General features: G+C 44.7%; 4 protein-coding genes across 9 annotated transcripts; 2 read left to right on the top strand and 2 right to left on the bottom strand.

Annotated features, from left to right (window-relative positions):
* The first annotated feature begins 708 nt into the window (after nucleotides 1-708).
* Nucleotides 709-4,714, top strand: eEF2 (eukaryotic translation elongation factor 2). Its single transcript, XM_017240252.3, has 4 exons — nucleotides 709-866; nucleotides 1,493-1,707; nucleotides 1,785-2,312; nucleotides 2,645-4,714. The coding sequence occupies exons 1-4, from the start codon at nucleotides 864-866 to the stop codon at nucleotides 4,431-4,433; spliced, it is 2,535 nt and encodes an 844-aa protein (XP_017095741.1). The 5' UTR covers nucleotides 709-863; the 3' UTR covers nucleotides 4,434-4,714.
* Nucleotides 4,715-4,910: 196 nt separating this feature from the next.
* LOC108124528 (probable mitochondrial import inner membrane translocase subunit Tim17 3) lies at nucleotides 4,911-5,904 on the bottom strand. Its single transcript, XM_017240254.3, has one exon. It carries the CDS (start codon nucleotides 5,718-5,720, stop codon nucleotides 5,109-5,111), a length of 612 nt encoding a protein of 203 aa, XP_017095743.2. The 5' UTR covers nucleotides 5,721-5,904; the 3' UTR covers nucleotides 4,911-5,108.
* A 405-nt stretch (nucleotides 5,905-6,309) lies between these two features.
* Nucleotides 6,310-14,836, top strand: LOC108124485 (mediator of RNA polymerase II transcription subunit 1). Of its 6 annotated transcripts, XR_011442175.1 has the most exons (12): nucleotides 6,311-6,410; nucleotides 8,037-8,609; nucleotides 8,993-9,181; nucleotides 9,402-9,564; nucleotides 9,661-10,299; nucleotides 10,361-10,937; nucleotides 10,991-11,963; nucleotides 12,035-12,165; nucleotides 12,241-12,555; nucleotides 12,616-12,702; nucleotides 12,767-14,341; nucleotides 14,411-14,836. XR_011442175.1 is itself a non-coding variant. In XM_070277660.1 (11 exons), the coding sequence occupies exons 2-11, from the start codon at nucleotides 8,350-8,352 to the stop codon at nucleotides 12,910-12,912; spliced, it is 3,474 nt and encodes a 1,157-aa protein (XP_070133761.1). In that variant the 5' UTR covers nucleotides 6,310-6,410; nucleotides 8,037-8,349; the 3' UTR covers nucleotides 12,913-14,836. The 6 variants fall into 6 exon arrangements, 5 of the variants coding, with proteins under 5 accessions (XP_070133761.1, XP_070133762.1, XP_070133759.1 ...); XM_070277660.1 differs by having other exon boundaries at nucleotides 6,310-6,410; nucleotides 10,361-10,931; nucleotides 12,767-14,836; XM_070277661.1 differs by having other exon boundaries at nucleotides 6,310-6,410; nucleotides 12,616-12,675; nucleotides 12,767-14,836.
* A 463-nt stretch (nucleotides 14,837-15,299) lies between these two features.
* Nucleotides 15,300-19,546, bottom strand: Cul2 (cullin 2). Its single transcript, XM_017240183.3, has 8 exons — nucleotides 19,393-19,546; nucleotides 18,930-19,103; nucleotides 18,033-18,242; nucleotides 16,891-17,968; nucleotides 16,448-16,565; nucleotides 16,276-16,382; nucleotides 15,735-16,217; nucleotides 15,300-15,676 (listed from the first exon to the last, which is right to left on the bottom strand). The coding sequence occupies exons 2-8, from the start codon at nucleotides 19,046-19,048 to the stop codon at nucleotides 15,545-15,547; spliced, it is 2,247 nt and encodes a 748-aa protein (XP_017095672.1). The 5' UTR covers nucleotides 19,049-19,103; nucleotides 19,393-19,546; the 3' UTR covers nucleotides 15,300-15,544.
* Nucleotides 19,547-19,868: the final 322 nt, after the last annotated feature.

The following is a 19,868-nucleotide window of genomic DNA, read 5'->3' as shown; positions in this document are numbered from 1 at the left end:
ATAAAATAAATAAAATAAAATAACAAAAAAGAAAATAAGTAAACATATGTATGCCAAGACTTGCTCCAAGAAAGATGTGGATATTGAGGATAACAGAAAACAAAACTCTGCAAGACCCCAAAAGTCATATAAAAATTAAAATAATAAAATAAAATAAAAAACAAAACAAAAAAGTAATCATATGCCAAGACTTGCTCCAAGAAAGATGTGGATATTGAGGATAACAGAAAACAAAACTCTGCAAGACCCCAAAAGTCATATAAAAATTAAAATAATAAAATAAAATAACAAACAAGAAGTCGAAGAAACATTCCTCTAAGAAAGTTGTGGATATTGAAGATTAAAATATATTAAAAAAAAAAGGAATAAAAAAATAAGCTCCTGGCTCCAGCTTGAGCTCTAGACTCTGACTGTTTGAAAAACGATGCCTGTGCCCTTTATATATCCCAGATATGGCCCAAAAAATCGATTGCAAAGCCTTCTTGGTTTGTAATAAAATCGGGCATGTTAGAGTTGCCTCCTTGGAACTAAGCAATAATAAGCATAATTACATCAATTTCAAAAATTCCCGCTAAATTGGGATCCCACTTTTCAGTGAGGCCAGCCTCCATGGTGCAAGAGAGAAGAAACATCGGACCTCTCACTTTGCACAGCTCCAAACGTCTACATGACATGTGTGTGTGTGGCCTTAGTGTGACCAAAAAAAAAATATCGGAACAGAATAAATATTTTCGTCATCCCTGCCGATGTTTTGACGAGACCCTGTCACCTCTGCCCATCTCTACCTTCTTTTCAACCTCAAGTTTCGTCCGGTGCAGGCGTGTAGTGTTTTTTGGTCCGCGAGAAAATCTACAACATCCAAAATGGTAGGTGCCACTTATGAAAAATAACTGGTTGGGGCGGTGGAGGATGCCCTGGACGAGATGTCCGCGGTGATATTTGCCGAGTCCGGTCCTCCCAAGGAGTTGGACCAAAAAGTGTAGACGTGACAACGGTTACCTGTCGAAATAACGTATATAGCGTATATATATACGAGCAGCCATGTAGTGCAGGCATGCCTGTGTGCGTGTGGTACGTCCCGTTGTGAAATGCAAGACAAAGAAGATCTATTGGCGCAAGTGCCCAGAGTGACGTATGCAGTTTGCTATTGAAATTTCACAAGAAGTAGCACCCATGTATTGGTGAAAGTTGTGAAATGCGACGGCCCTGAGGGCCAGCCGCCTCTAAATATATACATTCCGATGCTGCTGTGTTAGTGTGTGGGTGAGGCTGATAGAATATTTTTTTTTTTTTTTGGGAATAGGCGACGCAAGTGGTTCTCGGTTCTTATCTAACCTCAAAGTCCATCATGGCATGACTTTAAAGTGTGCATATGTTTGTGTGAGGACGCCATTTTTAATAATCACACACAGATGCAATCGGGAACGAGTTCTAGTACATAACACACGAAAACACACTTACTTACCAATGGTCTCCTTTTTTTTTTTTTTAGGTCAACTTCACCGTCGACGAAATCCGTGGCCTCATGGACAAGAAGCGGAACATCCGCAACATGTCCGTGATTGCTCACGTAGACCACGGCAAGTCCACCCTGACCGATTCTCTCGTGTCCAAGGCCGGTATCATTGCCGGAGCCAAGGCTGGTGAGACCCGTTTCACCGACACTCGCAAGGATGAGCAGGAGCGCTGCATCACCATCAAGTCGACGTAAGTGTCAAGTCAATGACATGCATCTTTGGGTCACTTATGGTTTACTTATGTTTCTTCCTTGTCCACCATTACAGTGCCATCTCTATGTACTTCGAGGTGGAGGACAAGGATCTGGTGTTCATCACCCATCCCGATCAGCGTGAGAAGGAATGCAAGGGTTTCTTGATCAACTTGATCGATTCCCCCGGTCACGTGGATTTCTCCTCTGAGGTGACCGCTGCTCTCCGTGTGACCGACGGTGCCCTCGTCGTCGTCGATTGTGTGTCCGGTGTGTGTGTCCAGACCGAGACCGTGCTGCGTCAGGCTATTGCTGAGCGCATCAAGCCCATTCTGTTCATGAACAAGATGGACCGTGCTCTGTTGGAGCTGCAATTGGACGCCGAGGAGTTGTACCAGACTTTCCAGCGTATTGTTGAGAACGTAAACGTCATCATTGCCACCTACAACGATGACGGCGGCCCGATGGGTGAGGTGCGCGTCGACCCCTCCAAGGGATCCGTGGGCTTCGGTTCCGGTCTGCACGGCTGGGCCTTCACCCTCAAGCAGTTCTCTGAGATGTACTCCGAGAAGTTCAAGATCGATGTGGTCAAGCTAATGAACCGGTAAGTAAATAGTATACTCCCATGTGGTAGGTAGATATCAACGCTTCTAGCACAAAACGTGTGACGCTGAGCGTGCGGCATCTTGGAGAGTTGACCCTTAGGGGTTAATTCTGTTTAGAGTCGCGCGTGCTGAGGGCGCCACAAGTGCTACAAAAATAGAAGCAGAGCATGCTGCAGGATGCTGTTGAAACGCTGCCTCGTGACCTCTTTCCTAATGTCTCAACGAGTCATGCTAAGGCAGTATCCTTACACTTGTATATATATTATATAAGATATAGTATCCTAATATCGTGTACAGACCACTAATCTCTTCCATTATCTCCATTTTACAGTCTGTGGGGTGAGAACTTCTTCAACGCCAAGACCAAGAAGTGGCAGAAGCAGAAGGAGGCCGACAACAAGCGCTCTTTCTGCATGTACATCCTGGATCCCATCTACAAGGTGTTCGATGCCATCATGAACTACAAGAAGGAGGAGATCGGTGTCCTGCTGGAGAAGATCGGTGTCACCCTGAAGCACGAGGACAAGGATAAGGACGGCAAGGCTCTGCTGAAGACCGTTATGCGCACCTGGTTGCCCGCCGGTGAGGCTTTGCTTCAGATGATTGCCATCCATCTGCCATCGCCAGTGGTTGCCCAGAAGTACCGTATGGAGATGTTGTACGAGGGCCCCCACGACGATGAGGCCGCCGTTGCTGTGAAGAACTGCGATCCCGATGGTCCTCTGATGATGTACATCTCCAAGATGGTACCGACCTCCGACAAGGGACGTTTCTACGCCTTCGGTCGTGTGTTCGCCGGCAAGGTCGCCACCGGCCAAAAGTGCCGCATCATGGGCCCCAACTACACTCCCGGCAAGAAGGAGGATCTGTACGAGAAGGCCATCCAGCGTACCATCCTGATGATGGGTCGTTACGTCGAGGCCATCGAGGATGTGCCCTCCGGCAACATTTGCGGTCTGGTCGGTGTCGATCAGTTCCTGGTCAAGACCGGTACCATCACCACCTTCAAGGATGCCCACAACATGAAGGTCATGAAGTTCTCCGTGTCGCCTGTCGTGCGTGTGGCTGTTGAGCCCAAGAACCCCGCCGATCTGCCCAAGCTGGTGGAGGGTCTGAAGCGTCTGGCCAAGTCCGATCCTATGGTGCAGTGCATCATTGAGGAGTCTGGCGAGCACATTATTGCCGGTGCCGGTGAGCTGCATTTGGAGATCTGTCTGAAGGATCTGGAGGAGGATCACGCCTGTATCCCCCTGAAGAAGTCCGACCCCGTGGTGTCCTACCGTGAAACCGTGTCGGAGGAGTCCGACCAGATGTGTCTGTCCAAGTCGCCCAACAAGCACAACCGTCTGCAGATGAAGGCCCTGCCCATGCCCGACGGTCTGCCCGAGGACATCGACAACGGAGAGGTTACCTCCAAGGACGAGTTCAAGGCTCGTGCCCGTTATCTGTCCGAGAAGTACGACTACGATGTCACCGAGGCCCGTAAGATCTGGTGCTTCGGTCCCGACGGTACCGGACCCAACTTCATCCTCGACTGCACCAAGTCTGTGCAGTACCTGAACGAAATCAAGGATTCCGTTGTCGCTGGTTTCCAGTGGGCCTCCAAGGAGGGTATCCTGGCCGATGAGAACTTGCGTGGTGTCCGCTTCAACATCTACGATGTGACCCTGCACGCTGATGCCATCCATCGTGGTGGTGGCCAGATCATTCCAACCACCCGTCGTTGCCTGTACGCTTCTGCCATCACCGCCAAGCCCCGCCTCATGGAGCCCGTCTACCTGTGCGAGATCCAGTGCCCGGAGGTTGCCGTCGGTGGTATCTACGGTGTGCTGAACAGGCGTCGTGGTCACGTGTTCGAGGAGAACCAGGTTGTGGGCACCCCCATGTTCGTTGTCAAGGCTTACCTGCCCGTCAACGAGTCGTTCGGTTTCACCGCCGATCTGCGCTCCAACACCGGTGGACAGGCCTTCCCTCAGTGCGTGTTCGATCACTGGCAGGTTCTGCCCGGCGACCCGTGCGAGCCCGCCAGCAAGCCCTACGCCATCGTCCAGGACACCCGCAAGCGCAAGGGTCTCAAGGAGGGTCTGCCCGATCTCTCCCAGTACTTGGACAAGTTGTAAGCGACCATTTAGACCGCCACCACTATTACTACTACTCGCCACCCAACCCCCCACACACCAACAACAAAAACCATGTGCAGCATGCTGAGAGGGAGGAGAAAAATAGAACAAAGTGGAGCGCCAGGAGACAACAACAACAACAACATCCAGATCCAGCCCGGCACCTCAAGCAACACCCACGGCCGCTGGTAGTGTTTTAAAACACAAACCATTAAAGAAATTTTGATTATTAATTGTATAACATTAAAACACAACCACAAAATAAATCAACTAAATGATTATACGCTTAAGTTTATATAAAAACAAAAAATACACGTGATGTGTGGTCGAACTGATAACAGTATCAGCCCTGTGGGTGGCGTGGGAGTTTCTCTTTACAGATCCTTAACAGACCGGAAACAGACCTTTACAGAGCTTTCTTCTCTTTACAGAATCTTTACAGAGGTAGTGGTATTGGAAATGGAGGTATTACCAGAATTTCAGTCTAAATGGAGGCTCCAATTTATTGTTAGACGTACAAAATATGACAATAGGTCTTAAAGTACATCTATATATAATATGAGAAAATCGGATAAGGATTACGGATAACCTCAAAAAATACATGAAAATTTAGAAAAAGGCACCAAGAGGATGCCAGATTTTTGAAAAATATTTTTAAAACGTCAGTAACTTGGCCTAGAAAACATCGGCCAGCTTGACTATCTCCACCAGAGACTGAGATGGTTCGAGATTCTGAACCGTCTGGTTTGGATATTTGAAAGTTAGGCGACACTTATCCAACACACGATCGAACTCCGCCAAGCCAAAGTCCGGGGCATGGGATTCTAGAGCCTCCTCCCACTGAGGACGCTTGGGCTCCAGCGTCTGGTCAGCGTCGGCATAGATGGTTGCCACAGCGGCGCCAGCTCCCTCCAACATGGCCAGGAGTAGACAGCCTGAGAAGGCTCCATTGGCCATGGAAAAAATCCCCCTCCGAGCGGCTACAATGCCACCAGTAACTGCGCCGCTTACAATAGAGTTCCAGGAATCGTCGCGCTGGCGAAGGTGGGACACGGCACAGTCCACCGTGCTGTAGGTGGCTCCCCAGAGAGCAAAGCTTCCGGCGATGCCCGGAGTACGAATTTTGACGGATTCCAATCCGTTATACAGGCCCCGCGCCAGTCCGGACGGTGAGTTCCGGAATCCCTTTAGGTACTGGAACATTGCTCCTCCAACCGAGCCAATCATATATCCGCATCCGCAATCCTCAACAATCCTGATCGGACACGGCTGTCGTGTATACTCCATAATAAATAATTCCGCAATAAAACCCAAGGACTAATGCCAAGACTTTAGATGAATATCGAAAATATCCTTAATATTCAGTCGACTTGACTCTCCTAGTGTTTATTTTATTTTCCGGAAAGGAAGTTAAAATGGTGTGCCTTCGGTAACGTCTTTTGAATAACACAGATTGAAACATAGGTGTTAGCTTGTGACATATTTTTCTAGTTGTTTTCAATTCGACGTGATTTAAAATTTTCAAAAAGTTGCGCGGGCTTGAAATGGTTTTTGTCTTGGCTTTATCTACAGAACGCGTAATAGCGATGGTACTTTTAAGTGGCTTAAATAATCGATAAAATAGAGGTGGGCTAAAATTAAGGCTTATTCTTCGGATTGGATTTCAAAACTTGAAAGGTGTTTTGAACTCAGTTGTTGTTATCTCAAGCTGAACTGTTTTACCATATCAATGTGCTTAAGGATTTCTATTTTTAAGCTCTAGTTTAATGGTTATTTCTCATGGAAAATTGGGTAAATAATCTTAAAACTGAAAAACATTAAAGTTCATAACTTGCAACCATTGCTTGCCATTTGATACACTTTGACATCGCTAGATTTCACCCCGAAATTCGCTGTTCACCTTATAAACAAATCGTTCGTTGACTGAGAGTTGTAATGTTGTAAGCAGCGGACGAAGCAACGGGAATGTGCGCGTAGGTACGCATGTGTGAGTCGTTTTCTCGGGCCCATTTGTGTGTTGTTCTGTGTGCAAATTGCAAAATGCGAACATTCTCGGAAATTGCCCCCGCTGGTCTGTTTTTGTCATCGGTTCAAAAGGCAGGCCGCCGCCACCGCCAGCCGTTGTCGTCGCCGCCGCCGCTACTGCTGTTACCTCTGTTACCGTTGTTTTAGCGTCGCCGCGGCGTCTGTCATTACGATTGCCACCCCCTTGCAGTCCTATTCTCTGATTGGGATTAGTCTATTTTTAGCTCAAACGCTTCCAATTGGAAGACTCTTGATTTGACCTTTTGGCAGTGGCCAAACGCGAAAGCTTTCAGCTGTAATTATTAGGCAAAGCCGAAAAAAAAAAAAAAAATCACAGAGTGTGTGTGTGTGTGTGTGTGTGTGTCGGTGCGTTGGCGTTTGAATGTGTGTTTGGCTGTGGTGTCTGCATGTGAAAAAATCGATTCCAGACTCCCTGCAGAAACTTCACTTCATTCAGTAAAGGAAGGAAAGCCGAGCCAAAAAGGAAAGGAAAGGAAGCAGAAGCAGCAGAAGAGAGGCAGCGACGCCGACGTAGCCGCAGCAGTAAATTTCACATCTAGACAAAGTTTGTCTCTGTCTCCTGCACGCTTATACATATGTGTGTGTGTGGGTGTAGGTGGGTGGCTGGAAGCCGATAACACCGGAAATGAATTTTTGCCCGTATTAGAAACTTAAAAATGGCAAACTTTTTATTTCAATCGCTTGTGCATCCGTTTAGTTGCCATTTTTTTTTAGGCCAACCCAGTATAAAAAAAAATTATAACAAAAAAAAAAACGTGTTTATATATAGCCACTCACAAAGAGTGTGCAAAAGCGTAGTAGTATTAGTATGTGTGTGTGTGTGTGTGTCTAGCTGGAGGTGGGTGGCGTGGGAGGTACTTTGTGTGTGAATGCGCCTGACTCTCAAACTCCTCTCAGCGGGACCCCAAAGTGTATAGAAAATATGAATGAAGATAGCGGAGAAGCGAATAGTGTGCTTCTCCCACACACTTTCTCACTTGTTGTTTTTGCTATTGTTGATTTTTCGCACCTCCACCTTCCAGTATCCTTCCAATGCTTCTAAAAAAAAAAAACATCTCTGGTTGAACAGTTTTTAATTGCCTGGATTTTAAGTGATTTTTAAATCAGAACAAAGAACGTAACGAATGGCAAAATAATGCCAAGGATTTAATGGTATATACATACAAAAATTCCATGTCCAAATATGATCCGACCACCGACCACATGTTTTATTCAAAAAAAGGCAAAATTAAGATTATAGAACCCCATTTAGATATTAGTTTCGATGGTTTTCTAGGCCATTCTTTATAGTGCGTGCCTTGGCCAGTCACGAGAACAAAGGTCAACTTTGACAGGCATGTTTTTCCATACCCCTCCCCCAAGCCTTATCCTGCCAAAGTCAATTTTCATTTCCACCTAATCGGAAAATATCAATATCGACTGTGTTTCCATGAAGGTGTCTTCCGGCTGGCTTCAAAATCGCACGACAAGCTAATAGCTCCTAATTGGGAATCACGCCAACGAAATCAATATTAATTATTTATTAAGAGCACCTTTCCCCACCCTCTCCACCCACAGCATCGTCGGCATTTCGATGACGAATTTAATGACCTGAAAACGGAGGCCAGAGGACGATACAAAATCGAGAGAAAAAAAAAGAAAAAGCATCGCGAATCACTTTCACACACTGCATAGATGAAAATTGAAACAGCCGACAACAAAGCAACGTCGACAGCGACGCTGGCTGAGGCCGCGACAGAGGCAGAGGCAGAGGCAGTGGGCGCATTGATTCCATTTTCATAATCAACGAAATAATAATAAAAAAAAACACAATAAAACAGCTGAAGAGAAGGTCCCCCCTTTGGTCGATGGTTTCAATGAAAATCGCATAATGGCAGAGGTATCTGAATCGTGTGGAGCACGCGATTCAAACGGAGACACGGAGAGCGCTGAGGAGGCGGTTCACCTGGAGGCGGGGCAGTCCGAGGCAGGGGGAGCGGCAGCTGGTGCTGCTGGTCCAGCGGCGATGGCAGATTCCCAGCCCGCATTGGACGCCGACTCTCTGGAGGCGGAGGTGGAGGCGGAGGCCACTGGAGATGGGGATGCTGCTGATGCTGCAGATGCTGCTGGAAGTGACCAACAAAGGGAAAAGTATGTCGCAACTTTTAACTGAAATTGAATCAAAATTGTAAATCCCCATTAACATAGTACTCTGATGCTAAATACACTGAAAGAAAACCTTTAACAAACTAAGGAGTTTGTGAAAAATATGTCAAATTAAAATATACTTTGTAGTATTCAGTTTTAAAATTCTAAATTTCTGTAAACTTTTATTTTGTGACTAGCGATTGAATTAAATTATAATTAGTCTTAGAGAAAGCTTATTTTTATAATTTTAAAAATAAATAAAATGAATCTGAAATACATAATATCTCTTAACTCTATCAGATATATAAGACCTGCAGAACAAGTGTAAATTTTAATTTAAAGATAAAGTTAATCTTTGACTCTTTTTTTTTAATGTTTTATTGCAGGGGCGATCAACTGGAATTGCAATCCTCGCAGGAGCCCATCTCCATGGATGACATACCTGAGCCCATTAAGGTCCTTGATGATATCATATCGGAGTTCGAGGAGGCAGCAACGAAACCGGTGGCCTTGCATAGCAACAGTGGCGAGAATCAGTCCGAGGACGATGGCTACATGAGTCTCAGCCGTAAAAAGTAAGTATCTCATCCACTTGCAGGGATTTGTGGCTTGGTCTTAACCCAATTGAGAGATAGTATGGTATTTAAGTACTTATCCTATAGGAAGGGATTTTGAGGGAAGAGGGAGATACATTTTCAGATTAAATATCTTTTAAGAAATATCTTCATATTTTAATTTAAACTTTAATAAACCCATCCAATATACTAATCACTTTCGAACCTTCGAACTCGGCAGCATGTCCAAAAAGGATTCCGAGGATGTACCACAGACACCCAGCACCGACACCGTGCCCGAGGGCAGTTTCAATGAGGTGGATGGCACGGCCGAGAACCTAACCAAATTATCTGAGGTGGAGCATGGCCAGGAAACGACGACGCCACTCATACAGACAACGCTGGTGAGTATGGAGATGGGGTATAAGGGATGTGTCTGCTAATGGGAAACCAATTAACCCACCGCCATCAACTGTCTCGTTTGGTATACGAACCCACAGCCAAAGGCACGGAGCGCCAACTCGACTCCGGCCACCAACTCGAACTACTCAAGTTTGCCGTGCTGCGGGGCCAGGGCGTCCAACTTGGGCGGAGCTTCCGTTGGCCATTCCTCAAGTGGATTGGCAGCCATCCGGCACCCGGGCAGCTGCAATGGCGAGCGTAATGCACTGGGCATCGACATCAGTGCCGTGCACAATGCAGTGCTTAGGGGTAACCTGGCCAAATTGCCGGAGCCCATCGTCAATGAACATCCGGTGACCATCTATCCGGGCCCGTCATCAAAGGCGTCAGGCGGTGGTGAGGGCAATCGTGGCAAGCGACTGCTCAGTTCGGTGGAGAAGCACAAAGAGGTGTGCCACATGCTCAATCCACAATCCAGTAGCTCGGCTAGCTCCTCATCCGGATCACAGCACACGTCCAGTGGCGAGGCCTCACCAGCAGCCTCGCATGTCAATGTGGCCGCTTCCAAGTCGATTGCCAGGCAGGACGACTACTCTGAGGACTCACTGGAGGAGTCCACCATCTCCACGGATCTCACGCCGGTCAAGCAGAACGGCGTGGCCTGGGAGATTCACTTCAAGAGCAACAAGAAGAAGTCCGGAGGATCAAAGAAGACCTCAGCTAATGCGTCCAAGAAGGTAAGAGTATATATTAGGAAGAGTATACATTATATTACATTATACCTTCTTTTTGGAGCAGCAATCTCGTACCCCCATTTTGGACGACTTCAACAACAGCTTTGCGTACAACGAGCAGAGCATGCTGGGCAAGGGAACCTTCATCATCCGTCGCTCTACCGCCAAGAAGCCGCCGCGTGCCGCCGATGTGTTCAGTATACCGAAGCCCCCGCGTCCATCGCTGGGCGATAGATCTTTGCCCGGATCTGGTTTGGTAGGTGGAGCCGGAGCCATCAGTAACGAGTTCTATACCAGCGACAGCGAGCAGAGCGATGCCGCTCCAGTACCAGTTAATCTTCCACCACCACCGGCTCCCGTCGAGATGAACTTCGTCTACAAGGAGTGTGAGGCGAATGCGTTGCACACACGCCGTGGCTTGGAGATGGCCGCCGCCCAGCGGGCTGCTCTATCCTTGGACATTGCCGAGGCACCTGACCAACTGGGCCTCGGCAAGCCGGTGAAGAGCAAAACGACTATGCTCACCGAGAAGCGACTCAGTGCCGAGTCCATGCCGGATAACACCTCCAGCAGTGAGGAGTTTGACGAGGCCCGTCTCAATGGGAATGGGAGCTACGACATGTATGCCTACAACGGTAATGGTAGGTGTTCTAAAAGGATTCAAAGAATATGGTTTAACCCTAATCTCTTCTAGATCTGCGGGTTTCGAACGCCACCACTCCCCACACAGATCTGGCCCCCACTCTCGAGGAGGACGAGGAGTCGGACTTCAGCTATGGGTGTGCTCCGCTCAAGCAGATTGAGCACAACATCAGCGCCTTGCTGCGTGGAGACATTCCCATCGTCGGCCAACAGCCGTGCAGTAACGGAGCTATTGCAGCAGCCGGGGCTGGTGCTGCTGCGGTATCTGCTTCAGCAGCTGCCACAGCCGCGGAGTTGCATGCCAAGCGGGTGCTGGAGTTTCGCCCCGGCGTCCACAAGTCGGAAAGCGCCAAGGAAATGTTGCTCTCCCAGATGCCAAGCTTCGGACCGTTGCCTCCATCGCCTCCCAGCTCCAATCCAGATCTGTTTGACTATGATGCTCCGCTTCCGCCATCGCCTGTGGAGCCTCGCAAGCAGCTGGAACTGCCGGCTAATGCCCCGCCACCGAACCGCGGGACCACCGTGGTGGAGGTACATGCCACCGCCTCGGGAGCTGCCGTGCACAGCAGCAACAGCCATACCCGCCGTAGTCGCGATAACGTGGCTGCTGTGCGGCACTTTACCGATGAGCTGCCACCGCCGCCGGCTCCCACCCACCAGTCGGCCAGTTTTGCGGAGGGCTTGCCCGGACCACCGGTGGTACCGCCACATCGGGTGACTGGCGGTCACTCGGCCAACACCATGAAGTCCTGGAGCATCGATTCGCAGTACCGCAAACGATCGCCCAAGCTCTTTGGACACTATAGTAGCGGTGGCGGTGGCAGCGGGATAACCACCCCAACTGGCCTGGGGCCCATGCCGCCGCTACCCCCTCCCCCCGTCGATGGAATGGCCTGTGGATCCGGGTCGTACCAGAGGCGATACATCAATTACGGCACCAAGCGCAGCCTGAAGCAGTCGCCGCGCGAGGAGCATCGCCTGCAAACCTCATGTAGTCTTCCTGAAACGCCAATTTTTGCCAGAGGGTACAGTATATATATTATATCATTATGTCTAAAAATTAATTCTAATTTAATTGTTTTTTTTTTTTATTTAGCTGTGACATACCACGTACGCCATATCGACGCCAAAACGAACCGCTGCCTGTGGTTAGCGGTGTGCGCACAGCGCCCAGATCGAGCACATCGAATAGCATCAATATGGGCACATCCATTATGGGTATAGGAGGTGAGTTATGCCCGAAATGGCCATGAAATAGCTAATGCAAATTCTAAGATACTAATCTTAATTGATTTCTTATAGCTGGAAACTATGGAACTGCCCAAATCTGTCGCCAGCGTTCGATCAACCATGCCTTGGCCTCCAACGAAATGCTACGGATGACCGGAGCCCCTGCCCGTGGCTGGTATCCCAAACAGAGGGGTATGCGTCCGGCTTCAACCGAGAACATCGATCGATTGGCTTCCGTTCGAGTGTGGGACAATCCGGCCGGCATGTCCGGCACAGGACAATCCCGTAAGCCGCTCACATTGCCGCCAAATCTAACACCTTCCTTTTTAAATAAGTCACCGCGAGAGGCACTGCGACGAGTAACCAGTCTACTGATTACCAAAAAAAGTAGGCTTTTAAATAATTTTAAATATATATTAAACTAAATTAAAATTAATTTTTAATCAGAGAACAACAAGGAGCGAAAGCACAAGGCCTATTGCGATCAGCCCATGGATGACAGCAACAGCAAGCATGCCTACGAATTCGAAACAGGTTGGGATTAGGGACAATAAACCATATTTTAAATACTAATTTGTCTCTATTTGTCTCCTTTAAGGATCCACCAAGCGAAAGGATAGCAGTCGCAAGGATAATGGAGCCACTGGCGGAGCTACCACCACCACCACCACCACTAAAACCAAGAAGAAGGGTCTCTTCAAATCCTTCTGGAAACGCACGAAAACCGCCTCGCTGGATCAATAGAGAAACTTCGTACGGCAAGCCAGAGTACTGTCCCATTTTTACGTTCACCAAAACCAATGCATATGGATATAGCATCGAAAACGATTATAACCCGAAGCACATTAAACCACACACACCCCACAGAACGTGGGTGCACCTGCTCATCCTGATCAGCAAGCAAGTCTTTCTCACGCTCGTGTTAGTTTGGACCTTGGACACAATTGAAGCAATTTTGTATACACATCGTATCGTATATATCGGTCATATATAGTAATGAGTAAAAATGAATAATTCAAATGCACAAAAGCCGTGAATCGTAAAGACTGAAAAATGAATAAACAAAAAAAAAAAAGAAAAAAGCGTAAAACAAAGGAAAATGTTAACGTAAACGAAAATATTATGGAAACAATGAAATTTAAATTGAAAAACATATGCAAGCGGTATTACACATTCACAAACAAGCAGCTAGTTGGATCGCGCGGCTATATACACATGAATATATACACAAGTGCGATCCTACCCCCCACCCCAGACCTTGATCTTGCCAAAATCGAAAATGAATTAATTCAAATAATGGCCATAACCCAAATAAGCACGCAACGATGGGCTAAGAAAGAAATTTACAATTTATACAAGCACTGAATTTATATATACGTATATGGGTATGATCGCTATATACATAGTTTGGACTATAACTGAGCCGATAGGGCCCTAGACACCTTTACTTACTTTACGACGATGACGATGCGTTTGATACTTTGAGCTCTTTTTGGTGAGAAATTACTAACTAGATACATATGTTATTGAAATCAGTTCTTGTTGAGATTGGCAGGCCGTTTTGGGGAGCTAGGAGTAGGCAGGCAGGCAGGTAGGTGTACGGGCAGGTTGCAATTAGAAAGAAGGGGGTTTTCCAATCCAGATGGATCCCAGCCTGCCAATACAATAATAAGGAACAAGATACTTAAAGATACCACAAGTATAATACGCATTTAATTTCCAAACAACTGAAAAAGAATGAAGTTAAGCCCTCCACATTTCAAAGAATGTTTGATAATAATAACGAACTCGAAATTAATAAAGATAAACCCATGATCCAGTAGTGCTCAATACGATTTTTACCAGAGAAAGCATTTCTCAAAAATTTTGAGAAAAAACACAATTTTTTGGCTAGTTGGAAGATAAAACTGCAATAAGAGACAACAACAACAACAAAACCGTAAACGTTTACTAGTCATTAAATATTAAAAAAAAAATTAAACTGAAAGCATATATATAGATATAGATATATATGGGAGATAACATATTTTTTATTAACACTCACTGAGAAGCCAACAATGAATGAATGAATATAGTTTGGCAGCATTTTATGAACAGGAGAGCTGGCCCCCCCCTTCCCCCCACAGAGCAAGTTGAAAGTATTATTAACGAATTATATTATATGCTATAGCAAGTTGGTATTTATTATAATTATGATATATGTACATTTATTTGAATTAACATTACTGAATATATTTTTTAGAAAAGTAGCTTGAAACGGAATAAAATGATTCAAAAACAGATATAATCCATGGCCCTTGTGTACTTTTTATATAGATATTATCTATGATGACAGGAAATGATCTTAAACAGAACAAAAAAACTACATAATAACTGGGATTCGTAAAAAATATACAAAAGTATTTTTATTTTTTAACATTCGAGAAGTGAATTTTAATTTAGGCCAGTAATGAAGCTAGTAACTACACTCAACTATAATCTGTTTTCTCACCTATCTAAAAAAAAGAAAAAGTCGCGCAATTTCGGAAAAATATTCCCAGTAATTAAATTATTCAAATTCCAATTTTCAAATGACAAATTACAATAACAATGATGACAGATAAACGAAAAGAAAATTAAATATTAAAGTCACATCATAGCAAACACACGCAACTGCAAAATGGAAAAAGATACAAACGTATATAATTTTTTTAAATAAAAACAAAACAGAAAATAAATAATTTTTAGTATTGAAATTTAACAATTGTATATGAAAGGGTAAATGAAATGAAATAAAAAGAATAGCATGGAATTCATTTTGAAAAATTATTAAAAAACCAAACCTTTTATTGCAACTTCTAAAATACCATATTTTTCAACCATTTATAGTTTTGAAAAAAAAGAAAACAGTTTAGAATTTTAATTTGTAAGAATTCTTTAGCAGAATATTGGCTATTTGTGTGTTTTATTATACATTCTCCAGGGATTCTGCTTTGTGCGTGTGCGCATAAAACCAGATAAATATACACATTACACAAAAGGAATATATCTACAAAGATAATGGACGCACGCATTAAATCAAAACGGGGAAACTAACTAAACTAAATTAAAAGTATCAGTAACAGCGTTCGTTCGACACACATCTTCCATCATTACAGATCGAGAAAATCATTTCTTTATCTTTAATTTAAGGATATTTTTGTTTCAAGTTTTAACACTCAGATTTGAATATTTTTTTTTGTTTTGTGTGAAATCCTGTCTATTTATGAGTTTGCTTTAAACGATAGATAATAAGCCGGCTTGATTAACAATTATTCTTTGTATTTATGGGGGGTTTTCTTTATGTGGTCTTGGGGGATTTCATTAATTGTTTATATTAAATAATCTCTGCCGCAGTCTAAGCCATGTAGCTGTATTCATCGCCAGAATTCGCAGTTCGCTCGATATATTGTTTGTCAATTAACGATTCCACGCATTTCTTGATCATTGCTATGTTGGGCGTAAAGCTAACCTTTGATAATGAGAGAACCTACCGGAAACAGGACAATTAATTTATAATTTAATGAAAAGTTTTAATAAAATATTACCTCCTGTATTAGGGCATTGTGCTTCAAGACTTTGCGCGATTTCATTATTCTTACGATAGCAGCTTGCAGGAACAATTTTCGATCTTCGTCCACTGAATTGATAGTGTGCTCCACCTCCTGGGGGGTCTCCTTTTGCAGTGCCGAGCTAATTTTAAACTTTGTACGCTTATTTGTGTAATCCAAATTCAATTCAATTCGAGTCTCCCCGGCGAGATTCTCTGAGCTGGCATTCAACAGCTTCGACTCGATCATTGGCTGCATATGCTTCTGAAACGTTTCGTCATTCAGCTGGAGCGTATTCTGGATTTCCCGACAACTAAGGCTGTCACAAGTTTCGAATAACAGAATTATCGCCATCTGGTACGTTTGCATCGTGACGATATATGACTTTTTCAAATGACTCAGCTTGAGCTCGCCATGGCACATGTGATGCAACCAGGTTAGCTTGCGACCACTAAACAACTTATGGTAATAATCCTCAAACTGCAAAGATATTAACTAATAAGTCACTGGATTTTAAGAGATATAATATACAACCCACCATTTTAATCGATTTCTCAAACTCTTGGGGCACTGCGAATGGTATAACTTGCGTTGATCCCAAGGGCCAGGCTCCCGCTTGCAGAACCTTAATCGAAAGATTGATGCCTAAGGGAATAAAATAATACTTTAATTAAGAAGTTATTAAGAATATGAATGATTGTTAGACTTACCCAAATCCACATTGTTGTCCTTTAAGTGAGTATTAAACTTATTGTTCAAATCTGTCGATACCGAAATGTCCGTAAACATGCGATGCAGTTTATTTGTAAATTCGTAGCCACAGGCTTGCTGCGAAGAGATACGATTAGGAAATCAGCAATTTTTTAAATAAAAAAGGGACTAGGTCTTTGTTGATAAAGAGCAGTTATCAGAAAACACCTAGCACCTAATGAAAAATACGAAAATTTCAAGTATAAATCATATTAAGCTATCAAAGTCAAATGTTTATTAAGTCAATTAGGAAAGGTCAGTGCTCCCAGTTATCAAGTTCATTATGAAATAGATTATTTTATCTGTACGGGATTATCTTTCATTTGAATTACTTCTCCATTATCACCATAGTTTTCCAATCTTGATGTAGAGGGGGTGTAGAGACGGAACCCAGGTCACTTACCTTTAAGCGATTGATCATTCCCTCCTCCGCGTCCATGCTCTGGCTCTGTTCGTGAATAAGTCGCTTTGCCAGCAAACGACTATAAAATTTCTGGTACACATCCTTGTCCTCTATGTACTTGAAGATGGTTATGTTGTTGGTTAGCTTCTGGTCGATCTCCGCCTCGCATGTCTTCGACTTCTTCAGAAGCGTATCACAGTACTTGGCGACGTATTCGGCACTGCGACACGGCTGCCGTTCGGTGGGGCGACGGTTGATCACGCTGGCGCAAGCCTTGTCCAGGGCGCTGAGGAAGAGCGAATCGTTCTCGAACACGTCGGCGATGAGCTCCTGGTACTTTTGATGCACTTTCAACATGTTCTCGACGAAAGCAATGTGGATATTTTCACCCTTAAGCGAGGACACTGTGGCCAAGCCCTCGCTCTTGATGTGTTCCAGGAACGTGGTGATTAGCTCGCTCTTTAAAGTGTCGGGTATGGGCTTGAGCACGATGTACATGTTTCGGAGATCCTGGCGCCGCTCCTGCGACACCATTTCGCTGCATTCGGAGTAAATGAAGCCCAGCCGGTCATTGATGAACTTCTCCTCGCACTGTTTTCGCAGCTTTGGCAGGGAACTGACATGCAGAAACTTTTGAGCACGCCGACTTTCGTACTCCAATATTCGGATCACCTCCTGCATGTACTCGGATACGGAGCAGCGCTGTAGCAGCTTATTGGCTTCGTCGGTGTAGTAAGCGCCGCTCGCCTCCAGCATGGGACCTTCGAAGAGCTCCTGGTAGAGTTTTAGGGAGCCCGCCTTCTTGTAGTCCTGCACCTCCACGAAGCTGTGGATCACTCCGTTGATAATTTGCACGCGGTGGTGGTCCAGGCTACCGTTGCTGGCTCTATCGGCGGCGATGCCCTCGAGAATATGGCGAACCAGTTCGCTGGCAAGATACTCGACCATGTACAGCCGCCAGATGTCAAGGCCCAGCTCACCGATCTCCATTTGCTCGGCGGCGTCGCTGGAGAGGTTGCCGTAGAAGGACTCTGTGTCAGTGATCTTCTGCTTCTTAATGTGTTGCTGGTTCAGATAGCTAAAGATATTTCAAAGATACAATTTTTAATAAAAGTTTCTAATTAATTAGATAGACTGCTTACATGTACAACTGGTGTAGGTACTTGATGCCCTGGCTGTATTCCATCCAGGTGGTGTAGTACCTTTGCAGCAGGTCTGGCCTGCCCTCCTCGTCCGTGAGTACCTTCTTTGTCAACATCTCCTGGACGTGCTGCTCGAGGAAGTGCTTTGTTTCGCTGTAGAGCCGGTCAGCCATAGGTTCCGGCTGCGCCACGCATAGCGTGTAAACATCGCTGTTTTTGGTAGATGATTGGAAACGGCATTGTGTTAGTGCGTGTTTTTTTTTTAGCAATTTGATTTTGGCAACTCACGCTGCACACATACATTCATCAATAGAAAACAGCAGCGGCGGATAATATAGCACAAGCACAATTTTATGATCAATAAACGAAAGCCCAGTGAAACAAAGTCTAGGGGTCTAGTATAGTTTGTTGTTACTATTCTATACTATGGGAAAGCCTTAAAAGCATTGCAGTTATCTAGATGATTTGAAAAATACTTAGTAATCAAAAAGTCAACATGTATTACCTATCAATTGAGATTATCTGTAGCTATAATATGCATAGAGATTACAATATTTCTGCAATTCATTGATGACTTTTGAAGTGCTTTATTTTATATCGGCTGCTGCAGGACCTTAGTTTATCCTAATGAGACTAATAAGGATATTTTATTGATTAAACCATGATGGAGAATTCTTATTGAAACAACAAAAGGTTGACAATATAAGAAGGATAATGTACGATCTTCTTAAAGATCCTGGAAATTATATATTTTCCTGATCATCATGCCAGTGGGACTGACTCTATCAAAAGGTTGATCTCATTAGCTCACGTGACTTGGCCCTATCTAGTGATTAGAGGTGCTATTGTTTCCACCGCTGCTGTTAAGTCACTGGACACCTTCATTGACATATTCACCTGAAGCTTGTGTTCCACACTGACCGCTCCACTTTGGTTAGTGTTATCACCGACTCGGCAATGCAGCGCAGGCGCGGCCAGACGTCCACAAACTCCACTATTTTCGGCTTGAGCGACATCTCGACTGGGTCTGGGGGTCCTGGGTCCGTCTGGAGTGGATGTGGTTGTGGGCGGCTGTTGGTCGAACAGATATGAACGTGCGGGAGACCGAAAGGAAACGATCCGGATTAATGTTTGGTTAATTATAACAATGGCAACAACAATAACAACGGCAACGTTAACAGGCAAACGACCCTCAACGTCGACAGAGGTGCCTGATTTTTTGGTTTTGGCATAATCGAGTAGCTCGCTCGCTCACTTTTTGCGTGGGGGCCGCAGCTCGGTGGCCTTGCCCTCGGCCAGTTTCACAGCTGACCAGTTGCACGGCAAAGAGGGGTTCGCGGGGATAAACGAGGCTACTCACCTTATGCTTAACTACGCTATTTACTTATTAATTACGCCGAGAATTTAGATTTTTTGCAGTTTTTTTTTTTTTTTGCTATCGAAAAATGGGTCGACGATAACGATAAGCGCTACCAGGGTTGCTTAATCCCCGAAAAATTATCTGTTCCCACTGCTGCCACCAGCTGTTCAAATTAAAAAAAGTTTTACTTTCTTTATTTTTAATGGTTTTTATAGTTTGCTTGGGATAAAAAAAGTTTACGGACACTTAATTTATTATTAGTATTAATTGGTTATATTTACTAATATTTCCTTGCACTTGCTCACACTTGCGTTTTTTTGCTCACAAATGCGTTAATGCAACTCCAGTTTGGCGCGTAAGTTTGAATTATCTCAAATTTTAGTCAAAAATCTTTAATATATTTCAAAATTATAATGCAATTGCAATATAAGCCCATTATCAAAAAAAACGACATTTATTTTATTTATTATTATTTA

The sequence above is a fragment of the Drosophila bipectinata genome, chromosome 2L, assembly GCF_030179905.1.
Source record: "Drosophila bipectinata strain 14024-0381.07 chromosome 2L, DbipHiC1v2, whole genome shotgun sequence".
NCBI lineage: Eukaryota > Metazoa > Arthropoda > Insecta > Diptera > Drosophilidae > Drosophila > Drosophila bipectinata.
Note: the sequence above shows the minus strand (reverse complement) of the source record. Positions and strands in the feature narration are given on the sequence as shown.

Excerpts from the sequence above, each read along its gene's own strand:
- LOC108124485 (XM_070277658.1), top strand. The coding sequence starts at position 8,350 with ATGGCAGAGGTATCTGAATCGTGTGGAGCACGCGATTCAAACGGAGAC. Across the intron at positions 8,610-8,992 it reads AGTGACCAACAAAGGGAAAA|GGGCGATCAACTGGAATTGC; the intron begins GTATGTCGCAAC and ends GTTTTATTGCAG. Across the intron at positions 10,300-10,360 it reads CAGCTAATGCGTCCAAGAAG|CAATCTCGTACCCCCATTTT; the intron begins GTAAGAGTATAT and ends TTTTTGGAGCAG.
- LOC108124528 (XM_017240254.3), bottom strand. The coding sequence starts at position 5,720 with ATGGAGTATACACGACAGCCGTGTCCGATCAGGATTGTTGAGGATTGC.
- Cul2 (XM_017240183.3), bottom strand. The coding sequence starts at position 19,048 with ATGTCGCTCAAGCCGAAAATAGTGGAGTTTGTGGACGTCTGGCCGCGC. Across the intron at positions 16,566-16,890 it reads GAATGATCAATCGCTTAAAG|CAAGCCTGTGGCTACGAATT; the intron begins GTAAGTGACCTG and ends ATCTCTTCGCAG. Across the intron at positions 15,677-15,734 it reads ACAATGCCCTAATACAGGAG|GTTCTCTCATTATCAAAGGT; the intron begins GTAATATTTTAT and ends TGTTTCCGGTAG.
- eEF2 (XM_017240252.3), top strand. Across the intron at positions 1,708-1,784 it reads TGCATCACCATCAAGTCGAC|TGCCATCTCTATGTACTTCG; the intron begins GTAAGTGTCAAG and ends CCACCATTACAG. Across the intron at positions 2,313-2,644 it reads GTGGTCAAGCTAATGAACCG|TCTGTGGGGTGAGAACTTCT; the intron begins GTAAGTAAATAG and ends TCCATTTTACAG.